The sequence below is a fragment of the Stenella coeruleoalba genome, assembly GCF_951394435.1.
Source record: "Stenella coeruleoalba genome assembly, chromosome: 16".
Classification (NCBI taxonomy): Eukaryota; Metazoa; Chordata; class Mammalia; order Artiodactyla; family Delphinidae; genus Stenella; species Stenella coeruleoalba.
Window position 1 is genome coordinate 28,370,802 of NC_137162.1, and position 22,319 is coordinate 28,393,120.

The 22,319-nt window shown below is 41.4% G+C and overlaps 1 protein-coding gene across 1 annotated transcript in view; it reads right to left on the bottom strand.

Annotated features, from left to right (window-relative positions):
* The window catches only part of ABCC2 (ATP binding cassette subfamily C member 2), a gene marked incomplete at its 5' end in the record, with an annotated part of 71,824 nt that extends 52,698 nt beyond the window's left edge, over window positions 1-19,126 (bottom strand). Inside the window, 9 exons of the mRNA XM_079900323.1 lie at window positions 2,022-2,199; window positions 3,024-3,187; window positions 5,043-5,277; window positions 6,464-6,519; window positions 7,156-7,263; window positions 7,467-7,601; window positions 9,398-9,523; window positions 17,092-17,265; window positions 19,094-19,126. Coding sequence (XP_079756449.1) covers window positions 2,022-2,199; window positions 3,024-3,187; window positions 5,043-5,277; window positions 6,464-6,519; window positions 7,156-7,263; window positions 7,467-7,601; window positions 9,398-9,523; window positions 17,092-17,265; window positions 19,094-19,126 — 1,209 coding nt within the window. The remainder of the gene's footprint in view (window positions 1-2,021; window positions 2,200-3,023; window positions 3,188-5,042; window positions 5,278-6,463; window positions 6,520-7,155; window positions 7,264-7,466; window positions 7,602-9,397; window positions 9,524-17,091; window positions 17,266-19,093) is intronic.
* Window positions 19,127-22,319: the final 3,193 nt, after the last annotated feature.

Genomic DNA, 22,319 nt, shown 5'->3' on the forward strand with positions numbered 1-22,319 from the left:
TCCATCAATAAAGTCTTTAGACTATATCAGGATTCTTGGTTGTACAGTAAAAAGAAGGAAATTTCCTAAAATGTTAGGCTACCAAGGTTCTAGAGACATCATTTCACTGCTATGCCTCCCCTTTGGTATTGAAAAACAAAAACAAGTAACATCTAATTACCCTTCAAGGTAATCACTATACTTTTCTTTTTTCAATAAATCTTTGTAAAGTGGTAAAGTCATTAATTTAGTCCCAATAGCCCTTGTCTAGAGGCAGGTCCTGTCTATGTGATTCTAGGCATCGAAATGATCTAAGCCCTACTTCTCTGTAAACTAGGGGTAATGCAGTTACTAAGAATTGATAATGGATGTAAAAAATGTTTCATAACATTTCATAAATGAAGCATAATCTAAACATATAAAATTAGTCAATTTTAAATTCTATTTTAGGGACTTCCCTGGTGGTCCAGTGGTTAAGACTTCGCCTTCCAATGCCCAGGGTGCAGGTTCGATCCCTGGTCAGGGAGCTAAGATCCCACATGCCTTGGGGCCAAAAAAACAAAACATAAAACAGAAGCAATACTGTAACAAATTCAATAAAGACTTTAAAAATGGTCCACGTCAAACAAAATCTTTAAAAAAAAAATTCTATTTTAGTAGCAATATTTATTTGAATGAAGGTCTCATTAAGGGCTCTATCCTTATGGATTGTAACAGTTGCAAAACTTGGAACATATCAATATTAAGAATCAAAGTAGTGGAAATGAATCATCACAATTGTAAAAGTGTACGTTCATAGAAATGTCTGAGACAGCCTGGTTAGTGACCTCATATCCTGCAAACCAGCAGAAATACAGTATCTCCAGAAGGAATAAGGGGATTAAAATTTTAATTTTGGAGAAGACAAATTCCAGTGTGAGGGTATCTGGAAGTTCAAAGAACTTGACCAGACTTCTGATCTAAAGACATTTGGATCACCTCTCTGGGTCTCTCGACGAGTCAGCATCTACTCAGGAAAGACAAAAGACACACTGGAGTCTTAAGAGAGGAAAGCAAAGGATAAAATCAGGAACTGTAACAGAGAAATCACTATGATGGAACACTCCAGTGGTGGATGAAAAAGAGGAAGAAAAGGCAACCGACTGATGTTCTGACCTATAAAAAGTATCATCATCTCCTAATGGATGAATTTTCTCCTCAGGCTTGTAGTCACTATTTTCATTTCTTTTTATTTATTTTTTAAATTGAGATATACTTGACTCTACTTTCATTTCTTAAGGGAAAAAATGAGAATTCACCTTGGTGTCTAGGACGGAGGGAAATAAAGTTGCTCTGAGAAAGTTCAACATTAAAAGCAACGTGTCAGAGGGAAGATGGGGAAAATCATCTTAAGGAAATGGAATAGCTCCCAAGTCTGCAGAACTTGGGAAGCTATTTACAAATCCAAATATTGAAGGTATTTACAAATCCAAAAAAGGAATCAGGCAGAGGATGTGTTGGTCGTTACTCAAGACTGAGAAAAAGAAGTTGCTAGGCAAAAGTCAGTCTGAGGAGATGGAGTCCTGGTTCACAGAGCGTTCTAGTCTATGGCAAAACTGTGATTTGAGATGGACACACCAGGTCTTATGAGCCAAGTTTCATGTAGTATTTGGTTTAAATGTTGGTGATTTGAAGAGTTTGCCCTTGGCCAGCTTCTTTTCTGACTTTACATTCTGTCCCAAGGTGTTGTCACCTTGTGGAGAGAGGAAGGAAGAGAGGGACGGTATGCAAGCCTTCAAAGCTGGAAGGCAGATCCCGGGCAGAGAACAGCTTGCCGGCTTTTCCCTGGAGTGCACCCCACCCCACACACACAGACGCTCTATGTCTGTATACACACTTTTCATTTTCATCTCCAAAGAAATATCTAAAGAAGGCTGTGTGTTTAGCCAAAATCCAGTGTTGAGATCAGTTATCATTTCCGTCAAATTTTCCTGTATCTGGGAGGAAATGCTCACGTTTACAAAGGGGATTTTCTTTGGTGATGCCTGGCATAGTCCACTTACCTTCTTATATACAGAAGCCATGATGGTGGTCCGTACTTTCATGCCCAGCATAAAGCACAGTTTAAAGTAATACTGAAGGCAGACAGACTGGATGAGGGCCACGGCGAAGAAGAGGATTGAGTAGAGATACCCAGTCCACAGATATATGTCATGGTCATTTGCAAAGGAGATCAGCAATCTGCCAGAGCAAAACCAAGTAAGTGGCGCCGTCAAGCCTCCGAGGGCTCTTCACCCTCCTCGTGCACAGCCAGCTACGCTATCCTACCCGGTTGGTAACAAAAGTGACCAGAATTGTTCAATGCTCTTGGAAGACTGAGCTCCACAGCCATGCCAGCACTCTTGCCTTTTTTAGAGATAGGCAGCAAGGGCTAAGGGTTGACGACCCATGACCGTGAGACGGGATAACGTGTGCTCCACAAAGCTGCCACTGCAATGCTTTCTTTGACGCTCTCTTTCCCTACCCTCTGGTAAAAGAGGATGTTATGTAGCAAGTTGATTGATTCCTGGAAAGGAATTAGGACTTGTATCCAGCGTGAGTTAGAAGGGTTTCCCCTGGAGGATAGTTCATTCCATAGATCCTGGCAGACTGAAGTCCTGTCATGATTAACCCGAACCTCCCACTGAATGCGTGACTGTGGAGCAATGAGGTTACAGAGACTATGTACAAGCCTCTCCTGGGGTATGAGGCCCACGTTTTGGACATGAATCGGCTCACAGCAGTTCTGTTTAAGAAGAAAGCACCCCTAAGAAGCATCTGGCTTCCTACGAGGAGAAGGACATGGAAAAGAGGGAGGCTAAAGATCTAAATGATTTTTCAGATCATTTTAGATCTTGAAAAATGCCTTGTGCTTTTCATGAACACAAAGCTGTAAGGTTGAAGAAAATTATGAGCATTTTAAAAAATGGAAACTCAATAATAGTCTCCTGCCTGCATATACAAGGGGCAAAAAGCAGAGTGGCAGAGGAGGCCCTGCAAGGACAAGCCAGGGCCTGGGGACTCACTTCAGCAGCTGAGGATTCAGGAACATGAGGATGTCATACACCAGCTTCAGCAGGAATGATTTCAGGAGGATGACGTAGAAAGTTTTGAAGAGGGCTTTCACCAACCAGGACCTGGGGAAGTCTTTAGTGGTCTCAGACTTCTTTTTATTCTTTTTAGTTTCTTCCTGGGTACAAAACCAGACAACATCAGTGCTTGCAGAGCTGCGTGGTGGAAGACTTTGTCTTTACTGAACAGTTCCCAAGTGTTAGCCCCTGAGCCCTGCTGCCCTCTTTGTACAGGTTTCGGTCTTCTCTCCACTGCCTGATCCCATTCACCCTTTTAGCTACTATCACTGTTCCCCCCTCTCTCCCTCCTGATACTTCGGATCTATTTTGGATTAGGAAAACAGGCAACAAACCTGGTGAGAATACCATGAAAAAGCAAAGAACAGCCTCTGACTGGGGGACTGTGGGGCATCGTGGGAGGGAAGGGCATGGGCGTGATTTTATATATATATATTTCGGATGCTTAAAAGCCTTTCCATTCTCTTCTTGTTCATGGTCATTGTGGGATGTTATGGGTCGAATAGAATCCCCCCAAAAGTTATGTTGAAGTCCTAACCCCCGGTGCCTTAGAACGTGCCCTTGTTTGGAAATAGGGCCTTTGCAGATGTAATCAAGATGAGGTCATTAGAGTGTGTCATGGAATGGGTCTTACTCCAATATGACTGGTGTCATCGTAAGAAGAGACACAGACATGGGGGAAGAGGACACATGATGACAGAGGCAGAGAGTGGAGTGAAAACATCCACAAGCCAAGGAACACCAAGGACGGCTGGTAAAACCCAGAAGGTGGGAGAGGCAAGGAAGGTTTCTTCCCTACGGGTTTTAGAGGGAGCATGGCCCAGCTGATGCTTTGATTTCAGACCTCTGGCCTCCTGAGTTGTGAGACGATACATTTCTGTTGTTTTAAGCCACGCGGTTCGTGGTGCTTTGTTTCTTCGACCCCGGGAATCTACTACATGCAATATCACCACCCACTCTCCCGCCTCTTCCTTTTCCTGTCTCAGGAGTCCCCACCAGGCCCCCAATTCCAGCCTCTCAGCCTCAGTGACATCCTCTTGTAATTCCTCTCACTGAGGTCCCATCTGATTTGTCTCTTGCCTGAACACCTGCCTCAACCTGCTTCCCAGCTTCCACTTTTGCCTCCCAACCATCCGTTCTCCTGGCAGCTGCTTCAGTGGGCTTTTAACAATGTAAATCTGACTGCATTACGCCTCTGCTCAAAACTTTCCACCGGCTTTCCATCAGAGTTAAAATAAAATCCAGGCTCCTCACCATGGCCCATGAGGGTCTACATCCCTTAATCCCTGCCCCTTTCCCCGAGCTCACCTCACCCCTCACTCAGCCTCTCTCTCCATGCTCCCGCATCCTCTTTCTCTTCTTCAAACAAGCCAACCATGTTCCCCTCTCTGCTTCCCCCATCCTGCGCCCTCTGAGTGAAATACGCTTCCTTCTCATGGGCTCTTTTCATCGCTTGGATCTTTACCCAAATGTCATCTCCTCTGAGAAGCCTCTCCTGTTACTCTAAGGAAGCACTTCACTCCAGACACATTAACATGTTTTCTTAATACTCTTTCAGGCTGATCCTTATACCTGTGCCCAAAATGGTCTCTGACACACAGTGGTACTCAATAAATATTTTCAAGTGAATAAAAAAATAAATTAGCTGCTAATGCTAAATCCCACCAATGTGTAGATTCTAGTAATGCTAAGGTATTCTTTTATTTTTCTATTAAAAAAAAACATTTTATTGTGGAAAATTTCAAATATACCCCAAATGAGAGAGATCAGTACTACATTATACTCCCATGTAACCATCACTAAGGTACTATTAGTATTGTGAATATTACTAATAATATAAAATGCACTGTAAAGTATAAAGTGCTGTCAAAATGAAAGGACAGATTCACCAGGACATTGGTGTCCTCTTGCCAAAGACATACAGCACATTCGAACAGACACTCGTGGGAAAGTTACCAGGACAAGGACATCTTGGCTTTGACTCTGGTTCTTGTCCAAACCATGCAGCCTGGCTCCAGGGTTCCGCTGGGAGTTCTTCTGCTGCCGTTTCTGGAATGCCTGCCGGGCCTTCTGCAGCTCTCCTGCCGTGTACTTTTCAAACCTGCTGACTAGTGTCTTTGTTTTAGTCTCTTCATCAATATCCCAGATATCTTCAAGCGTCAGAGGTTTCTTGAAGCCTTTCAGAACGATGCTGGAACAAGAGTGACCCACAGGCTGAGGCCCTGCAGGTGGGACCAGAGTCTGTCTCCTCGCTGCCTCTGTGAAAACCATTCAGTCCCAGGATGGAGGGACAGAAGAATGGGGCTTCTCCCTTGCTCTACTATCCCAGCTCCTAGCTCTTGGAACTCGAAAGAGGAGTGGGGAGAGCAGAAAAGGGAGTGGGTGGGGGTGATGGAAGGTGGGAGAAAACAAGAGAAGGGGAAGAAGTCCTACTGAATTGAGAGCCAAAAGCGCATCACCTCCCCCGATCCTGTTCCTTCCTTCTCAAACACTGGCTGCCTCTCTGCTGCCCTGGCATCTCCCTGAGGAGCCTCCACGATGCCCTGAAGGAACTGAGCAGACCTGGGGGTGCCTCTAATACTCTCTCTCTAGATCAGGGCTCCTTAACCTGGGATTTGAGAACATGGATGGAAAATAAATTACATCTTTACTTTTATTAGCTTCTAACTGAAATTTAGCCTCTCCTTCTAATATGAATGTAGTCAACCCACCACAGTTCTAAAACAGAGTACTTGTTACCAGGTAACAAAAGTCACAGATGTTTTCATGGCTCATTTACACTCATCACTGCTTTGAAACTATTAAACCCAGCCAGCATTAGGTCTTGATATTTAATGCATTAATAAAGAAGCACATGTATTACTATATCACAAATTTGGTAACTATATTTCAATATATTTGTTTCCCTTTATAATCCCATGTCTTTTATTGTACACATTTAAAACATCATCTGAGAAGGGATTCATGGGTGTTACCAGGCTGCCAAAGGGGTCCGTGGAACTACAAAGGCCAAGGACGGCTGCTGCAGATCCTCTGGAAGCCCAGAACAGCTATTTCATCCCTTACCCGAGTCTGTGCCACACTCCTTGACCCCAAATTTCCCTTTTCCTGTCCTACTGCCTTTTTCTCCTATCCTTTTTTTTTCATGGAACTCCTCAGGCTACCAAGAGCAAACCCCCCTCCTTCCTCTCCTCAGCTTCCCCATCCGCCCAGTGAAGGGACTGCAGTAAACTGATCTGTATGTTTTAACATCCTCTGACGCTAAGTAGAGGAGAAATGGAAGCCATGGCAGGCACTTTTAAAATTAAGATTTCCATCACTTTCAGGAGAGTGAGGGGGGAGGGATACAGACAAGCCACACTCCAGGTATTTCCTACCTGTCATACCAACTAAAGGTGATGCTACTCAGAAATGAAGCTGTGGTTGAAGGATGCTGCAAGACACACAAAAAATCAGACAGTAAATCAATTAGAAACAGGAATTCTATGGAACTCTAAAATCAGAAGCTGAGTTTTCTAAATATGATGTTGTGCTAGAAACTAGACATGACACTGAAGTAGGCTGGTCAACGTGTTTGTTTGGAGACGCTAAGGTCACCAGTAGAATGATAACCAGACTTTTTGGCATAGATGTAGGAATTAACTGTCTATGCTGAAGCTTGGTGGGTCAATATAAAAGTCAGTGTTTCCGGGCTTCCCTGGTGGCACAGTGGTTGAGAGCCCGCCTGCCGATGCAGGGGACGCGGGTTCGTGCCCCGGTCCGGGAGGATCCCACATGACGCGGAGCGGCTGGGCCCATGAGCCAAGGCCGCTGAGCCTGCGCGTCCGGAGCCTGTGCTCCGCAACGGGAGAGGCCACAGCAGTGAGAGGCCCGCATACCGCAAAAAAAAAAAAAAAGAAGTCAGTGTTTCCAAATTCTAGTCACTTTGTTTCCTTACATCACAAAATGGACTATACTAGTATATTCTGGGCTTGTGGGACCTTCATGAGACCTAGACATCTCAAAGTTACATCTGTCAAGATACCATCCAATTAAATAATATATGAAGTGGTCATATTTAGAGTCTCACTTTTGATGAGTCATTTTTTTCTGAAAATGCTGAAAGGATCAGGACCAGGATCTGGAGTGCATAGCAGATGAGGAACACGCAGGAATAGGCCAGGTTAGGGTTGCTGCCCTATGGGAGGGGACAAAGAAAATGAGCCTTTTATCTGAATTAAGTCTAAACAGCCCCTATGTATCAATGCTTGTGATTAAAGTCTGTTATCAAATCCCCTAAATACAATCCTACCCTGCAACTCAATTTACCTTATGTCATTTACTCCAACTTAGAAGTTGCCCAGCGGTACCTCCTCATATCACCATCTCTTTCCTCCTTACCCTTAAGAGTGTCCGGATCAGAGTCTGAAACTGGAAAGTGCCACAGAGTATTGAGAGAATCCAGAACACGGACAGGAACCAAGAGTCCTTCTGTACACACCATCGCCTGCTGTGTTGGATCAGCAAAACCAGGATCTAGCGAGAAATTCACATCATGTTTTGAAAAATATTGTCACTAACACCAAGGACAAGAGGAAAGAAGGATGTCAGAGAACAGGGGAAGAAACGGGGGCTGAAGGGGGAGATTGTTGTAACTAATCTGACGCCAAATAGTACATTTCCTCCCTGATACCATCCGACTTTTTCTTTCAGGACCCCAGTGCTCTCTCTGGAACTCCCTTCCCTATCCCATCTCTATTCACCACACTTGGGCAGGGAGTCAGAGAAGAACGCAGAGGGTCACCACCTGCATCTAAATGGAATAACTTTGGGAGCCAGAAAAATCTTTCTGAGGCCCAAGAAAATAATTTCAGGCACTACAGTAATCAGGTTGGGGAGGCAGATTCTGCTGAATAGGTGCAAGGCGTCTTATCACAATATTTTCTAATAATATTAGACTAAGCAATTAGCAACAACAAAAAACTTTGCCTCGCATTATTCACTTAGTTACAATTAATTAAATGTTGTTTTCCCAGACCCAGTTTTGTGCTAGTAAACGGGCATTCTGAAAACAAAGCCATGATTTGTGGCATGTGTGAATTTCCATGGTATAAATACTCCCACCGTGGTGGATTTCAATCTCCAACATGATGTCACCAAACTCAGGATTGGGAAGAGAGGCGCAGTCAGCTCCGTGAGCTGGCTCCAGCGCACTGCTCTCTAGACTCTTCTCTGCTTTATAACAACAGTGACAAAACGAAGTCCTTACAGGGGCCAAGCAGAGCATGTTACTGAGTGAAGTGAGGGTGGAGGACAGTACTGAGCACATACCTGGTCTAATGCAACCAACTGCTACTCAGTCCTAGCTGACCGCTGCCCTGTGGGAATGTCGGCCCAAAGTTGCCAGGCATTCTGATTTTTCAAGAAAGTTTAGGAATCAAAATAATTATGTTGTATCTTCCTCTTTCAAAATGATGGTAACGGGGCTTTCCTGGTGGCGCAGCGGTTGAGAGTCCGCCTGCCGATGCAGGGGACACGGGTTCCTGCCCCGGTCCGGGAAGATCCCACATGCCGCGAAGCGGCTGAGCCCGTGAGCCATGGCCGCTGGGCCTGCGCGTCCGGAGCCTGTGCTCCGCAACAGGAGAGGCCACAACAGTGAGAGGCCTGCGTACCACAAAAACAAAAACGAAAAACAAAAAAACAAATGATGGTAACGGGAATTCCCTGGCGGTCCAGTGGTTAGGACTTGGCACTTTCACTGCTGGGGCCTGGGTTTGATCCCTGGTTGGGGAACTAGGATCCCACAAGCCGCTTGACGCGGCCAAAAATAAAAAATAAATAAAATGATGGTAACGAATTCAATTTTTTTTTAAACACTGTACAGCTCTCCCTCCCCCCACAAAAAACCCTGCCTGTAGGAGAGACACAAGTTTCTGTCATCAAATTTACACAAACAAGTCTAGACTCAGTGATCCATTGATTAGAGTCACCAATCAACTTAAAAATGTTTACAGCATGTAGAAAATTCTTTTACATCAAGAAACTTGGATTTCATCTGTGATCCTTAGATGGCAAGATATGAGGGCATAAGTTACATGTTAATCATTAAAGCTAGTACTTACCTTAGGAAGAAGGCATTAAAAGTAGTGTTTAAAAGCAAATGAAAAGCTAAAATTGGTTTCACCCTATTACAACCAAGCTTTGCTTCATCATAGGTCCCTTGAAAAAGGTAGATGAAATTGGACTTTATTTCATTCCATAGGAGCAAATTTCAGCTGGATGGCTATGAGTAGAGAGAAGATAAACAGGATAGAAGTGATGATGGGTCTCACCCATGTGCCCAGGTAGAGGCTTGGATTGGTATATCTAACGGCAGGGACTGTGGCTTGTCCAGTGTCTTCTGTGAGTGCAAGGGCCAGATCTATGACTGCCAGAATAAGAAGAAACCCAACAAGCACCTGAGAAGGCAAAAAAAAAACACTGTTAGGAAGATACCATTCTTAAGAATAGAATGGTTCCCAGTAATGGATGGTAAAAATAGTAGGTAGCACAAGATATGGAAGCAACCTAAGTGTCCATCAACAGATGAATGGATAAAGATGTGATATACACACACACACACACACACACACACACACACACGCACGCACGCACAATGGAATACTACTCAGCCATAATAAAGAATGAAATTTTGCCATTTGCAGCAACATGGATAGACCTGGAGGGCATTATGCTTAGTGAAATAAGTCATAGAAGGACGTATACTGTATGATATCACTTATATGTGGAATCTAAAAAATATAACAAACTAGAGAATTTATATTATATTCTTTTTGTTATCAAAAAAGAAGCAGACTCACAGAGAACAGACTAGTTGGTTACCAGTGGGGAGAGGGAAGAGGGGAGGGGCAATATAAGGGTAGGGGATTAAGAGGAACAAACTGTTAAGTATATAATAAGCTACAAGGATATACTGTACAACATGGGGAATATAGCTAATATTTTATAATAACTATAAATGGAGTATTCACCTTTAAAATTGTGAATCACTATATGTACATCTGTAACTTATATAACATTGTACATCAACTATACTTCAATAAAAATGGTAGGCAATGATTCAGATAACACAATAATTATGGAATCAATGATATATATATTCAAGTAATGGAATAAAGTTCAAAGTATGCTAAGTGTTGTTAAGGAACGTTGATTGTCATGGTTTTAAAATACGTCCACAAATTCTCCAATACTCCTCCCTTCAATAGATAGCTTAGTTCCCCTTCCCTTGAGTATGGGCTGAGCTCTGACTCACTTGTAATAAATAGAATATGGCAGAAGTGACAGTGTGCGACTTCCAAGATTAGGTCATAGAAAACAATGTGGCTTCCTCTTTGTTCTCTCTCTCAGATCACTCACAGCAAGGTAAACTTCCAGCCTCATCGTGAGGACACTCAAGTAGCTCTATGGAGAGGTCCACTTGGTAAGGAGCTGAGACCTCCTGCCAAAAGCATGTGGGTGTGTCAATTTAGAAGCAGATCTTCTAGCCCCAGTCAAGCCTTCAGGTGACCTTAGGCAGAGCCTGCATATTAATAACAGCAACCTCATGACAGACCCTGAAGTCAGGTAAGCTGCTCCCAAATCTCTGACCCATAGAAACTGAGATTTAAAAAAAAAAAATGTTTATTTTTAAGCCGCTAAGTTTTGGACTAATTTGTTCCATAGCAATAGATAACTAATAAAACAGATTTAAAGGGGGAATTCCTCCAACCCAATTGGGACGGCACTATTCCCTTTCCTTGGTCATTACTCCCAGCCTTCTCGCCATGTAAACTTTGAAGTTAATGACTGCAACTCTGTGACCCTAAGATGACTCCAAGTCTGTCAAATATTTGTACTATGAGCTCATAAGACATGATACACATCTTTTTGTTCTAAAGGACTACCGCCCACCCATCAGGAGGGAGAATTATTACCTCCACTGAGGAGGTCCACCAGTACCTTATCCCTCAAGATGATGATCTTTAGTATCAGCTCCCCTACCCTCACCCCTCCCTACTCCCATCCATCTATGCCTACTCATTCCATAAGCCTCATTCATCCAGGATGGCTCAGGAAGAGATATTGGGCCCTTTATAATTAAAACCAGCAAAGAAAGAACCTTTAACTAATAGGATAAGCGCTATTATTTAGCAGAGAATTCTTAGGAATCAATCCCATTATTGCTAAAATAAAGGCTCTTTAGGATGATTAAAAGAAAAAATTAGGAAAATCTCCCAGAACAGAGGGGAAAAGAGAAAAAGAAATTCTAAAGAGTTGAGAAGGAGGGTCAATTCAGCGAGTCCAACATCTATCTAACAAGAAGTTCTAGAGATAGGGAATTTTAAAATTAGAGGAAAGGAAATGAAAAGAATAATATAAAAATTTCTCAGAGATAAGACATGAGTCTTTCAGTTAAAAGTATAGAACCCATTGAATGAAAAGAGACCCATGTAGACACTCTTATGAAATTTCAGGACATCAAGAATAAAGAGGATAAAGCTGCTAGAGAGGATAACAAGGAATGAGAAGAATTCTAACTTGGTAGCACAGGACTTGGGGGAACAACATAGCAACAACTTCAAACTTCAAAGAAAAATTTTTTTGAACCTAGCATTCCACAGTCAGATCAACATTTTCAGAAAGCAAGAACCTAGAGACTTTATTTACTATTGCTCGTTCTGAAAATTTTATTGGGAGCGCTAAATCTCTTGTCTTACACAAAGGGGCACTGAGATGAGGATATAATGTACAGCAATGGTGACTATAGTTTAGAACTTTCAAATACACAATACAGTACTGTTAAGAAAGTAGGTATTGAGGGCTTCCCTGGTGGCGCAAGGTTAAGAATCCACTTGCCAATACAGGGGACACGGGTTCCAGTCCTGGTCCGCGAAGATCCCACATGCCGCGGAGCAACTAAGCCCACGAGCCACAACTACTGAAGCCCGCATGCCTAGAGCCCATGCTTTGCAACAAGAGAAGCCACCACAATGAGAAGCCCCCATACCGCAACAAAGAGCAGCCCCCGCTCGCCACAACTAGAGAAAGCTCGCCTGCAGCAATGAAGACCCAAGGTAGTCAAAAATAAAAATAAATAAATTTATAAAAAAAAGAAAGTAGACATTGAAAGTTCTCATTACAAGAACAAAAATTATGTAACTATATATGGTGATGGATGTTAACTAGACTTATTGTAGTGATCATTTCAAATTCTTATGCTGTAACAGCTGAAACTAATATAATGTTATATGTCAATTATGTCTCAGTTTTAAAAAAGACTATAAACTGAAAAAAAAATCTCATTTGATCTCCAGAACTTATTTATCTTCTAACTGCAAGTTTGTCATGCGCTTGTGATTATAGTCAAAATACTGTATCACATACTTCAAAGTTGCTAGGAGACTAGATCTTAAATGTTCTCACACACACACAAAGAAGATAATTATGTGACATGATAGAAGTGTTAGCTAACAGTATGGTGGTAATCATATTGCAATATATAAACGTATCTAATCAACACACTGTACACCTTCAACTTATACAATGTTATATATGAAATAAGGAAAAAGAAAGGAAGAACTAGAGCCTAAAATTGATGGGAAAAAAAAAGGAGGGGGAAGGGAGTTCTCTGACGATCCAGTGGTTAGAATTCAGGGCTTTCACTGTCGTGGCCTCAGGTACAATCCCTGGTCGGGGAACTAAGGTGCTGCGAGCTGTGTGGCGCGGCCAAATAAATACAATAAAATTGATGGCAGATTACTTTTAGGTATAAAGGTAACCTACAGAAGAACAGAACATAATCACACAAAATTAAAAGACTGAGAGAAAGAGGAAGAGAGAAAAAGGAAGCTAGGGAGCTGGGTCAATGAGCTAAATTCTTTGTCTTTCATAGAGGACAGAAATAGATATTTTTTGAAGTTGATGGATCAAGAAATACAGGTATAAACACATTATTTATAGATATGGACGTAACCATCAAAATAATTTTAAATGGCAGCCTCTGGAGAACAGGACTAGAAGGTAGAGGGTTGAGAAAGAGTCTTTTTCTTTTCATTTTGTTTGTTTGTTTAGTTTTTTAAAGAGAGTAAAAGGAAACATCGCAAAATGTTAACAGGAGTATGTCAGTGATACAATTATCAATGATTTCCTATTTCCCTAGAGCTGACAAACTTTCTACAATAATCAAATAAACTTTCTACAATAATGCATTCTTTTTATAATCAGAAACATACTATAGGCTTCTCTTAATCACAGTCTGGGAAATATTGTGGTTGTTTAATGATTACCAAGTCCGTAAAAAGTCTTTGCCCTTGATCTCTGAATCACTGGAGGAGTTTCAAGTACACGTGGAGTTTACTGAACTCAACTTCCTAAAGAGACACAATATCATTGGTATTAAAAAAGAAAGTATGGGGACTTCCCTGGTGGTGCAATGGTTAAGAATCCACCTTCCAATGCAGGGGATGTGGGTTCGATTCCTGGTTGGGGAACTAAGATGCCAGGTACTGAGGAGCAACTAAGCCCACGTGCCACAACTACTGAGCCCATGATCCACAACTACAGAGCCTGCGTGCCTCAACTACAGAGCCCAGACACTCTGGAGCCCATGGGCCACAATGAAAAATCCTGCATGCCGGGATTCCCTGGTGGCACACTGGTTAAGAATCCACCTGCCAATGCAGAGGACACGGGTTTGAGCCCCGGTCCAGGAGGATCCCACATGCCATGGAGCAACTAAGCCCGTGTGCCACAACTACTGAGCCTGCACTCTAGATCCCGTGAGCCACAACTACTGAAGCCTGCATGCCACAACCACTGAAGCCCGCGTGCCTAGAGCCCGAGCTCCGCAACAAAAGAAGCCACTGCAATGAGAAGCCAGTGCACTGCAATGAAGAGTAGCCCCCGTTCACCGCAACTAGAGAAAGCCCGCACACAGCAAGGAAGACCCAATGCAGCCAAAAATAAATATTTAAAAAGAAAAAAAAAGATCCCACATGCTGCAACTAAGACCCGATGCAGCCATAAATAAATAAATAAATAAATATTAAAAAAAGCAAAAGGAATTCCCTGGCAGTCCAAGGGCCCGGTGCTTTCACTGCCGAGGGCGTGGCTTCAATCCCTGGTCCGGGAACTAAAATCCTGCAAATCATGCGGTGCAGCCAAAAAAAAAAAAAAGGAAAGGAAAGTGGTTTGGCCGTATTTAATATCTTTCCACCTCTGCACAGTCCTCCTTTTCCCAGTGCTTTATGAAAGCACTCTGGTTGAACTTTTGACCCATTACAGAGGGTGTCTATTTCCATCACTTCCCTGGCAGACAAACGTCTAACTTCAGTTTCACTATTTTCAGGAACTACATCCCCCAGCAGACCATTCTACTATCAGACAGTTATTACTGTAAGAAAGTTCTTCCACCTTTGTAATGGTCTTCACAACTGAACTTATTTAAAACCCTCTCAAAGAAAAGTCAACTGATAAAGCTGTCTCAAATTTAAGTGCTTAAACTTTGGTACAGCTGAAAATAATTTACTTATCTTTGATTTTCTGTCTTTTTTAAGTTTACGTAAGAGTAAGGGATAAAAAGGGTAAATCATCCACAAAAAAATAAAAAAGGAAAGAAAGAAAGTTCTTCTGTATGTTTGGCTAAAGGCAGCTCCCCTGGAACAAGCTACACTGACTTCCCTCGATTTTGCTCTCTGAAACTTTCCAGAATAAGCTAGGCAGTCTTCTATGTTAGACTTCTACAGATACTTGAAGATGATTCCCATGTCTCACTAACTCAACAGTAAGTCCACTTTTGCTGCACATCTGACCTCAGCAGATCCACAACCTCCACAACAATACTCCTCTTTTGTTACCCTGGGACTAAATGAGCTCCTCCATTCATTCATTTTTTAATTCAATTCATTCAATTACCTACTATGCACAGGGTGCTTCGCGTAAGGGTGTACCTTTAAACAAACTAGTAGAGCTCTCACTAGCTTAGGCAAGCAAATTGACTTAGTCCAGATGAGGTAAACACTGCACTAATGACCAAACAGCAATGACAGTTCAAGAGAATCAGAGAGGAACAAACAGCCCAAAGGCATGTAGAACAGGAAGTGAAGAAATGAAGTTAAGGAGTGATCCAAGAAGAAGGTTCTCATAGAAGAAGTGAATTTTTACTTTCTGAGGAATTATACTCCTGTTTCAGAGGAGAAACCAATTATTCTGAAATTTTTAAGAGGATGCTACTCTGTGCCTATCACTCTCAGGGTGGAGGACAAAAGAAAGTATAAATTATAAACGAAGCTCCTGAAACTATGAGCAAGGGTGAGTGGATTATTAGTTACAGGAAAAAAAAAAAGCTAATACATTTCTTTTTATCTACAGTTTTATCTATAGAGATTTGTGTTTATAAAAGTTAAACAAAACATGATATATCCATACATTGGAATATTAGGGATGAGCCTTAAACAACATGTACGAACCTTGAAAACCTTATGCTACGTAAAAGAAGCCAATAATAAAAGATCATGTATTATATGATTCCACTCGTATGAAATGTTTAGAATAGGGAAACTATAGCGACAAAGAGTATACTAGTGGTTGCTTAGGGCTAGGGGAGATGGGGAGATGGGGGTTGATAAAGGATTTCTTTTTGAGGGAAAAAAATGTTCTAAAAGTGACTGTGGTGATGGTTACACATATCATGAAAATACTTAAAAAGAAAAGAATTATATTTAAATGGGTGAAATTGTATGCTATGTGAATTATTTCTCAATAAAGTTGTTTATTAAAAGTTAATTAATAGCTATGATAAAAATGGGATACTGATTTACTCATTACTCAACCTTTTCCTGGAAGCTCCAGAAAATGACAGAAGCCCTCTAACTTGACTAACCAAAAGCTCTCTCTCATCCCTAAGGGTACTGAAGCATGCTGTTCAATGTTCAGTCTAACACACTCTTGACTCAATCCCTATTCCTAGAGTGCATTTAATACCAACAATTGTGTACCAAGTGGTAAGCCCTGTGCTGGGCACTCAGGTCAGCGAGGGAGACAATAGCCCTGCTCCAAGCTCTCGCAGACTGTTCTTCTATCCAGAGTAGACAAAACACACCACCACCCCACCTCAGAGTGTCAATGCAAATCCAACTTCCTTTGGCCAAATTTCTTCCTTCCTTCTTTTTAGACTGCAGTAACCTGAGGTCATTGGCCTGTATGCTTATAGAACACCGAATCTAATTTGCCTCTCTAAAAGCCCTGTTTAATCATCAGGATAGAAAAAACCTAGTGAAAAGAAGCAGATGATAGATTTTAAGAGGTAGTTTTACAATCTCAGTAGAGGATCTTTCGGTTCTCACAAGACCTTCTCTGCATTAATCAGTGCAGCTGGCTGAGAGGCTCCTACCCTCATTCCTCCTGCAGCCCCTGTTCTTTCCATTATTTCCCTACTCAGGCATGTCACCGTGAGCACACACCCTTCCTCTCTCTACTTTGAGCGAGCATCCACACTCAGGGTTGACTTTGGGAAAATGGAAGCCCCATTTCAGATCCAACCCTGGGGAGAAGAGCAATGTTTGGATTGGCTGAATGGAGCAGAGGACACATTAAATAGTTCATTTTTACTTCATGGTAGATGCCAACTGAATTATAGTCTCCTGATTAATTAGAACAGCTTAAAGATAGATAATCCAGTATTTGCTTCTCAAATGCTGAAAAGACCACAACTATTCAACTGACTGATTACTCATCATTGGTGTTTCCAGAGTCCAATATCCATAGGATTTATGAGTCATTATTCTTATGCAAAAATCAAAGTAACTTAACTAAGAAGTACGGCAGGGGGCCAATGAGGCATAGGACAGATGGAGACAGGGACATCCAGAGCATGGCTCTACCTGGAAAAGCTGGTTAAAGACAGGGAAGAAGACACTTGAACCACCAAGAAAATGTCTCTATTGTGTACCACAAAATTAGTTAGAAAATAGTGGGGTTCCCATACCTGCTTAGTAAGGTAGAGTTTGGTTATAGAAGATTTCTTGGTCCTGGATCTATACACATAGAGAAACTGCCAAGGGGCCAGGAGCCAAAGGAAGCCCAAGGGAATCCACACCAGAACAGTTTGCTCAAAACAAAGTGGCAGGTCCACCTCCGGGCTATCCAGGAATGAGGAATTCTGGGGGACCAAAATGGAATGATTGTTGGATACATGCATTTTAAAAAAGAGAATACCAGCCCCCAGCTCACACCCATCCCCCTACCCTTGCTTCCAAACAATTTTAACCCAGTTCTATATCCATATTTAGCCTGACCCTTTAACTAGCTGTATTTTCCTATCCAACTCCATTGATATAAATTCACCATTAAATGTCATTTAGTAACTTTTCTGACCAATCCACCCTCTAAAAACCTTTCTTTCTGTGATTCTAAGTGAATTTCTCCACCATCTATTATGATTTAATTTCACCACCACATTTGCCAAGTTGTGGGAAGAAGAAGGACCATTCCTCAACCTAAAGGGGAGAACAGTCCTGGGATATAAAAACTTCTTATTCTAGGGCTTCCCTGGTGGCGCAGTAGTTGAGAGTCCGCCTGCCGATGCAGGGGACACGGGTTCATGCCCCGGTCCAGGAAGATCCCACATGCCACGGAGCGGCTGGTCCCGTGAGCCATGGCCGCTGAGCCTGAGCGTCCAGAACCTGTGCTCCGCAACGGGAGAGGCCACAACAGTGAGAGGCCCACGTACCACACACACACAAAAAAAAAAACCTTATTCTAGTTTTTAGCATTGATTGAACTCACTGGCAGACACTCAAACCTAACCTGCAGGTAGCAGAATGCTTAGTCATACTTTGGCAATTAAACTCCTATAGCCCTAGGGGCTTAAGGTGGATCGTGAAGAGGCCTTAGGTACAGGAGCAGCAATGGCACATTGGAGGGAAGGCTTATTCCCAGCAAGTTTTCTACTGGTCTTTGCACTCTGCAATAAATAGAAGTATCTTGTGAGGTGAAGGTGGGGCGCCAGTTCTTACATCTGAGTCATGTGAGGGTAGATTATTCTCTTCTTACAAATATTTTTTGCTTTGTTCAGCTGTTTGCACAGACTCTTTAAAGACTGAGGTGCCCTGACCAAGATGATCGGTCAGATGATTCTCAGAAAGAATTCTCTTGAGATGGCCTGGTGAGATCCTGGGGCATGTTAAGCCCCACCTTCCTGTGGTATACATGTCCTGGCCTCGAGGGCCTTGGGGTCCAGGTTCTTTCTAGGATGGGAAGTGCTGTCCACGTGCTCTGTTATCTCATTCCTGCTCTTCTCCTCTCCCCATAAAATTATTTAACTTTAGAATTCAGAAGAATTACCTAAGATAGTTAAACCAGTTTAACAAGCTCCAGATGATTCTGATCCTAGGAGTCTGCACACCACACTTCCTCAAAATCCCTAAATTTCTATTCCACTAAACCATTTGGTACCGATGCTCGTTGTTTTGAATTCTCTGCTCTAATGGTTCAAAAACTGTTTCAGTGCTCAGGATGCCCAAATTTGCATCCCTAGCCTCAACTTCCAGTCACACCACTAATTGCTGGTTCCTCTAGAACATATCAGTATTATTTCAACATCAACATTTCTCAGCAAGACTCAATCACAGGCCTTCTCTTTGTCTTCATACTCCACAAACAATTCCCCCTCCTAACACTGATGAAATTGGAAGCCTTTCCCGTATTTCTCTTTAGAGAAGGCAATTTTGCAGCTACCTGGTCCAAGAAAAAAGAGTGTGGGATACGATAAACGTATTTTAGAGCAGAAATATATTATCTCCCCCACATAGAATATCCTAGGGAGATATTATGACTTATCTTAAAAAAAAAAAAAGAAAAGAAACCCTGAACTTTAGACCAACTGCACATCTAACTTTTCTAGTTCTTATTAGTGGTCACTCTAGGCTAATCTACTACTTGTTCCGAGTTGAGGAGAGTCAACAGTGAGGACAAGTGTAATTTCTTACCCAAAAAGTAGAGTTGCAGAACTTCTCCAGCATGATTCCTAGATCACTTCTGGAATGAAGACTCTTGTATGACTGTGTTTCTTATTTACTCTTTTCCTCAGAGAAGGTAGAAGGCAAGTAGCAACATATATCTCCCATTCTGATGTTCTGATGTTCCAAAGGCAGGCCTTCGACCTTTCATCCCAACAATTTAATCATTAACCTTGCTGAGACACATATTTACATTACCCCACTGGATAGACATGTGACTGAAGAGCCCCAGGGACAGGTAGACACACCAGTTCCCAAAGTACCAGAAGCCTCTGTAGATGGGTTCATACTTAAAAGGAACCACTGAAAGATGTCATTACAGCTGGCTGACAAATCAGGAGTTGGGGAGCCTTTCTTTCCCCTGAGGACACATGACCTAAGCAGAGAAGCATCAGTGGAGGGGCATGTATCCCTAAAACGTGCCACTGCACTTCTGTCTTGAGGCCTTAGAGTTTACAGAAATGTGAAACATCCTACTTCTCATTTTCAATTAAGAATATAGAACTTAAAACATGGTTAAAAATAGTGTAAACTTTGTTTGAAAAAGTCAGGTTATTAAGCAGCAAATCCAAATATGAACCTACACATAATTTGTGCATTTGTGTAATAAGAAAACTCAGCAGTTAGGATTGTCAGTGATTTTATTTTCCTTTTTGCTTGTCTGTATTTACTGATGTTTCCATAATTATCAGGTATTATTTATGTAATAATACTTTTAAAGCAAATTTTTGTATTGTGATAAAAAATGCATAATGTAAAATTTACCATCCTAACCATTTCTAGGTGTTTCTAAACTGAAACTCTATACCCCTTAGGTAACCACTCCCCATTACCCACTTCCCCTAATAAAGCATATGTTCTTCTAAAATCAGGACACCCTAAAATAATAGCAGCCAGACATGCTTGCCAACATCTTAAAGTGTAAACACCATCATGTGGAGGATCACGCAGAGCCATTTTGGTTGTCAACACAAAAAAACCCACTTTGCTCTGTGGGTATATACGACTACCTACAGAGATTAAGACACATATTAATCAAACTATCAAAAATTAAATACAAAGAAAAAATATTAAAAGCAGCAAGGGAAAAACAACAAATAACATACAAGGGACTCCCCACAAGGTTAACAGCTGATCTTTCAGCAGAAACTCTGCAAGCCAGAAGGGAGTGGCAGGACATATTTAAAGGGATGAAAGGGAAAAACCTACAACCAAGATTACTCTACCCAGCAAGGATTGCAATCAGATTTGACAGAGAAATTAAAACCTTTGTAGACAAGCAAAAGCTAACAGAATTCAGCACCACCAAAGCAGCTTTACAACAAATGCTAAAGGAACTTCTCTAGGCAGGAAACACAAGAGAAGGAAAAGACCTACAATACCAAACTCAAAATAATTAAGAAAATAGTAATAGGAACATACATACCAATAACTACCTTAAATGTAAATGGATTAAATGCTCCAGCCAAAAGACATAGACTGGCTGAATGGATACAAAAACAAGACCCGTATATATGCTGTCTTCAAGAGGCCCACTTCAGACCTAGGGACACATAAAGACTGAAAGTGAGGGGATGGAAAAAGATATTCCATGCAAATGGAAATCAAAAGAGAGCTGGAGTAGCAATTCTCATATCAGACAAAATAGACTTTAAAATAAAGACTATTACACAAGACAAAGAAGGACACTGCATAATGACCAAGGGGTCAATCTAAGAAGAAGATATAACAATTGTAAATATTTATACACACAACATAGGAGCACCTCAATACATAAGGCAAATGCTAACAGCCATAAGAGGGGAAATTGACAGAAACACAATCATAGTAGGGGACTTTAACACCCCACTTTCACCAATGGACAGATCATCCAAAATGAAAGTAAATAAGGAAACACAAGCTTTAAATGATACATTAAAAAAGATGGACTTAATTGATATTTATAGGACTTTCCATCCAAAAACAATAGAATACACTTTCTTCTCAAGTGCTCATAGAACATTCTCCAGGATAGATCATATCTTGGGTCACAAATCAAACCTTGGTAAATTTAAGAAAAATGAAACCATATCAAGTATCTTTTCCAACCACAGTGCTATGAGACTAGATATCAATTACAGGGAAAAAATCTGTAAAAAACACAAACACATGGAGGCTAAACAATACACTACTAAACAATCAAGAGATCACTGAAGAAATCGAAGAGGAAATAAAAAATTACCTAGAAACAAATGACAATGAAAACACAACAACCCAAAACCTATGTGATGCAGCAAAAGCATTTCTAAGAGGGAAGTTTATAGTAATACAATCCTACCTCAAGAAACACCTCAAATAAACAACCTAACCTTATACCTAGAGCAATTAGGGAAAGAAGAACAAAAAACCCCAAAGTTAGCAGAAGGAAAGAAATCATAAAGATCAGATCAGAAATAAATGAAAAAAAATGAAGGAAACGATAGCAAAGATCAATAAAACTAAAAGCTGGTTCTTTGAGAAGATAAACAAAATTAACAAATCATTAGCCAGACTCATCAAGAAAAAAAGGGAGAAGACTCAAATCAATAGAATTAGAAATGAAAAAGAACAAATGACACTGCAGAGATACAAAGGATCATGAGAGATTACTACAAGTAACAATATGCCAATAAAATGGGCAACCTGGAAGAAATGGACAAAACCTTAGAAAAGCACAACCTTCTGAGACTGAACCAGGAAGAAACAGAAAATTTAAACAGACCAATCACAAGCACTGAAATTGAAACTGTGATTAAAACTCTTCCAACAAACAGAAGCCCAGGACAGATAGTTTCACAGGTGAATTCTATCAAACATTTAGAGAAGAGCTAACACCTATCTTTCTCAAACTCTTCCAAAATATAGCAGAGGGAGGAACACTCCCGAACTCATTCTACGAGACCACCATCACCCTGATACCAAAACCAGACAAAGATGTCACAAAGAAAGAAAACTACAGGCTGATATCACTGATGAACATAGATGCGAAAATCCTCAACAAGATACTAGCAAACAGAATCCAACAGCACATTAAAAGGATCATACACCATGATCAAGTGGGGTTTATTCCAGGAATGCAAGGATTCTTTAACATACGCAAATCAATCAATGTGATAAACCATATTAACAAACTGAAGGAGAAAAACCATATGATCATCTCAATAGATGCAGAGAAAGC